Genomic DNA, 4888 nt, shown 5'->3' on the forward strand with positions numbered 1-4888 from the left:
AAATATACTACAAAAAATTTATAATAACTGCCCTATAAACTGCCATTCTGTATTGAAATTTATATATTGCGGAATTATCTGCCCCTGTCAGTAGGTATTGTTATATATTATATATTATATATTATATATATATATTGCATACTACAAAGTTATCTCCCTTGCAGGAAGGTATCGGATGCATTATGCAAATGAATTTCTCTAAAAAACATTATTTTATTCTCTCAAATATATGATGCCACGAACCAGAAAGGAATTTTCACAATGAGTTATTATATATAGTGATTTATTCTCGAACTGTTAATCGTTAAAAAGTTCAGTTGATTTTAATTGAACAATTATTCATGGTTAATTGGAAATACATGTAGTGTACACTACTGACTAGGATCATTTCCTTTAATTCTACTCAATTGATAGAACTGAGCGACAGGTTCGATCCTAGCTGGCTTCACACTAAAAGATGCTCCACTGCTGACAGAGCATAAGTGATATTCATCATTCGAACAATAATTTGTGTTTAATCGTGTATATATATGCCTAATTTACACAAAAAATAATATAAAATAATTTATTTTGCCTTTGTTGCATGCGCAATCAGTACTTCATTCCATATAGAATATAGTGCCATGGAATTTTTTGAGATGCAGTTCATTATTTTTCATATTTTTAACTTGAATTAAAATAAGAAGGTCAAACTTTTCAATGGTGGTAATGGTGTAAAGTAAGTAACTTTTGCAACAGAAGAAAAATACTGAATCGTCTGCTCCTGTTTTTGATAGTGAAAAAATACCATTTGTCAGCAGTGGAGCATCTTTAACTTACTAAGGTAGAGAGAGAAGACAACATGCTGGGTCCTAAAGGCTTGGTAGGAGTAACCGTCAGGCCTACAAAGTGATAAATCAAACATACAGAGTCAGCTTATAAACAATACTTAGTTTTAACCAACTGTAAACTGATTTTATTTTGCTAACCATTTACTTTAAATTCTAAGACCTCTAGGAACCATTTTGTATTCGGTCAAAAAGTATAGTAGGCCAGGTAGGAGACCTTTATCATGCTATAGCACCGTTAATAACTTAAATATATACTTTATTAAGTGGATATTTTTGAAAGCACCCAATTTTGTGATTTGAAAGCATAAGACGTTCTTGGTGGCGTTATTTTCACAATTGAATGACATGCTTTCAGACTTTTAGCTACGTAGTTCATACATTCACAAAATCAGGGGAAATTTGCATGTTCAAGCTTAATAAGCGTCAATTTCTCTTTAGCGTATACGTACATTTTCACCTTTACACTGTAGTAAAGAGATGACTTACCAAATCAATGCTATCCCAGCACATACAGTCGATACAAAATGGTGGGTCACCCACCAACCCTTAATTCTGGAAGAGAAAAGAATATAAGAATATTAATTTTTTTTTTACATTAACTGTTAACAATTTAGTTATATAACTGATACAAATCACTTCAATAGCTATAATGTAAACATGTAAGGCGAGGGTCTTATACATGTATATATAGTTATTTTGTGGTCAATTTAGACATCATATTATAAAATTGATGTACATTTCTTCTCAAAATGCTATTCTTCAAGTATCTTAAAATACAAGGATCTTAAATTTTTTCACAGCTACTCACAGCAGGATACTTTATAATCCAGTAATATAATATTGAAATAAATCACCATTGTACATGTGTTATAACCCATAAACAAAATATATATTGTTCCGCAATGATGATATTAAATACCTCATGTAATACTGTTGAAACCACATAATCAATGCAATAAAGCTGACCTCTTCAATATCACAAATTTTTTACCCTCCAGAATTTGAAAATATTACATTTGCATCTGCTTCAGTTATCAAATTCATACAGAATGTACAGTTAAAATATTTTGCTGTATCTGTACATACGTAATGGAAAGCAATGCCAAAGCCAAAACCAAAACAGCTCTTTATAGCTTCATTACCTGATCAGAATTAAACCTCTTGAATCCAAGATCCAGATTTCTTATAAATCTTCTTGAAATCATGTTCTTTTTGTTAAAATTATTACATTAAATCATTCTGTTTGTTAGAATTTTTTTAATTTGAAGCATACATTTTACATATTGTTAATCAATTCTATTTCCCGACTGCTGAATTTTTTCAATAGCCATTTCTATTTAGAAACAAGGTTGCAAAGGTAAACGTTTGTTGATTTATGAATTAAATGAAAATTTCTATCAATATAAATGATGTAGATATAAAATTCACGTACCACGTGATACATGTACCTGCATGATAATGTTTGTGCGGAACTAGTATCTCCAGTGGTGATGGAATGTAAAGTTCTCTATGTACCGTTATCTTCCTGCTAAAATGACGTTAGCGCGGAATATAATCTTTTTAATAGCATCACCAATAGAAACAACAGTCCTGCACTTGGAAACAACAGTCCTGCACTTACGTTATTAGGTATGTGAATCAGTCGACCGACCGTTCCATTAGCGGAAATTAAATTCCGCTAATTTCTTTGGATCGCAAAATTCACAAAAGTAAATCGCCCAAAAGAGAAAGCTGGTTTAAAGTACATGTACGTGTACAACCATCTTGAGAATTCAGGTCCAATCACATTCCATTATAAGCTGCTGTACTTATTCCGAATTTGCATATTACAGAGTTATCTGCACTTGCGCCTAGGTATTGATTGTGAAGCCATGTGTTTGCGAGCATAACGTCATATGTTTTGGAGAAAACGACGTGAATTGCGCTCACAAAATAATGACGTAACAATCGATACCTATCCGCAAGGGAGCTAACTCTGTAATATGAAAAGACTGAATATCCAGTACAACTGGTATGAACTCCATAAAAGTACCCACATAGTAGGTGCCCTGAATTACCCATACATGCATACTTACCTGATATTGAGAATAGTTCATTTTACGTTTCTATCAAAAATTTCAAGTAATTATTACATAAGCACAATTATGACAGACTAACACCAATCGTAAGAAAATAAGAAAAGTACACATATACTGTGCTAACAAAAAGTAATGTAACAGTGATGTTATGATAATTAGGGCCAAAATTGTTGATGGTGTGAAGTGATGATACTAAAAATGTAAACAGCATTTAAAAGTGGAGGTGAAATAACTTGGCTACAGATTATAATTAAATATCACAAAGATAGTTTTCATTTTTTTCAATATAAAGCCTGTTTTCATTAATACTTAGATAGCAATGAAGCGTTTTGTAAAGAAGGTTTATACCTGGAGCCGTTGACCACGAGGATATTTTCACGGATGGTCAGGGTACAGTAATACCATACAAGAAGGAAGTTGTGTAGAGCGTCCAGCCACCTAGAGTAATCGTAAAACACAGCCATAATATCAGATCAAACTACAGATCATCAGCCACCATATTCAATTTGTTTATTACTTTAAACCATAGTTTATTAGTGGAGGCATCGATGAGTGTCATTAGAAAATGGCAAAAGAGCTAAGGATTTTGTCGCATTTCCTTTTTAGGCAGTACATTGTACTTCATTTTAGTAAAAGTTATGATTGAAACCTTGGCGTACTGTTGGCAACTGCTATTGACTTGTTGAATTGTCACTGATTGATCAAATAAAACCAGTCTGTCACTGATTGATCAAATAAAACCAGACTGTATCAATTGATCAAATAAAATTAGACTGTATCAATTGATCAAATAAAATCAGACTGTATCAATGATTGATCAAATAAAACCAGACTGTATCAATTGATCAAATAAAATTAGACTGTATCAATTGATCAAATAAAATCAGACTGTATCAATAGTCTGATGTATTGTTACATCACTAGTGTAAGAAGACTATATACCTAGATCCATTGATGAAGAACAGGGCTGCAGACAGTACCAATGTTATGTAACTCACAGTCACCTTAAACTTTTCATAATCCTCCTTGTAGGCAAACCTGTAACCAGACACGTCTTAAGTTATTTATTTCATCAATATATAAGGACATATATTAACTTCCTGAGATAAATCATTGGAAAATTAACATACATACATGCCATATTTTTCTAGGGGTGGAAAGGGAGATTGATAACCATTTGGAGGGATTTTGGTCTCAAAAGAGGGAGGTATACGCATGACATATATGCATAAATTAAATATCTGCTTTTTTTATGATGAAATTCTGCATTCATATTGAATTTTACAGAAATAAGGAATGTGTGGTTTTGCAAAATCAAAATCTAGAAAATAATAATATTTTATTAATTGTATCGTCAAGTTATAAATGCATCAAAGAGACGAAAGTTCATTTCCCTTATCAATGTACTTGGGATTTTACACAATTTACCTTTCAATATTACATCCTGAAGAGCATTTAGACTCTTCTTAATCAAAGACTGGACTCTAGAAATTCCAAATGGAATGTCAGGGGTGTCCGATTTTTAAATGTGTTATGTATATAATTTTACTGATACTTACAATTACCCTGCTTTGTTTAGTAAAGACACAGTTTCACCATCCCAGAATATGCAGATAGGTATATTCTGAAATAACGAAAGTAAATCAACATTATAAAGTCAGTAATGTTTAATGACCTTTCATTTTATGTGAAAGTGATTTCTATTCCAATTTCCATTCATAACTAATACTTCCTTTGTGCAAAATGCATACAAAATACAATGTGCTACATACAAGGCTGCTAATTACGTGTGCCACTTGGGTGTTATACAATATACATACATGTGCTACATAAAATAACCTACATGTACACAAATTTGCAACATCTTAAAACGGAAGGGATTAGAAATTTGGTTGACTACTGCCATAGATAAAAAGGCTTTTATTCATACTGTTAATTTTGTTTTCATTTTCATATTCAAATATAGATTCTCCGTATATG

The 4888-nt window shown here is 31.8% G+C and overlaps 1 protein-coding gene across 1 annotated transcript; it reads right to left on the reverse strand.

Annotated features, from left to right (window-relative positions):
* Window positions 1-740: 740 nt before the first annotated feature.
* LOC138313760 (ion channel TACAN-like) lies at window positions 741-4363 on the reverse strand. The gene is made up of 5 exons (XM_069254063.1): window positions 4350-4363; window positions 3851-3946; window positions 3257-3346; window positions 1317-1382; window positions 741-881 (listed from the first exon to the last, which is right to left on the reverse strand). The coding sequence occupies exons 1-5, from the start codon at window positions 4361-4363 to the stop codon at window positions 794-796; spliced, it is 354 nt and encodes a 117-aa protein (XP_069110164.1). The 3' UTR covers window positions 741-793.
* Window positions 4364-4888: the final 525 nt, after the last annotated feature.

The sequence above is a fragment of the Argopecten irradians genome, unplaced genomic scaffold (assembly GCF_041381155.1).
Source record: "Argopecten irradians isolate NY unplaced genomic scaffold, Ai_NY scaffold_0899, whole genome shotgun sequence".
Lineage (NCBI taxonomy): Eukaryota > Metazoa > Mollusca > Bivalvia > Pectinida > Pectinidae > Argopecten > Argopecten irradians.

What these genes read in the sequence shown, in the direction of transcription:
- LOC138313760 (XM_069254063.1), bottom strand. An exon ending in TTCTTCATCAATGGATCTAG is followed by an intron (nt 3,347 to 3,850) that starts GTATATAGTCTT and finishes CGATTACTCTAG; the next exon opens with GTGGCTGGACGCTCTACACA. An exon ending in GCTGGGATAGCATTGATTTG is followed by an intron (nt 882 to 1,316) that starts GTAAGTCATCTC and finishes ATCACTTTGTAG; the next exon opens with GCCTGACGGTTACTCCTACC.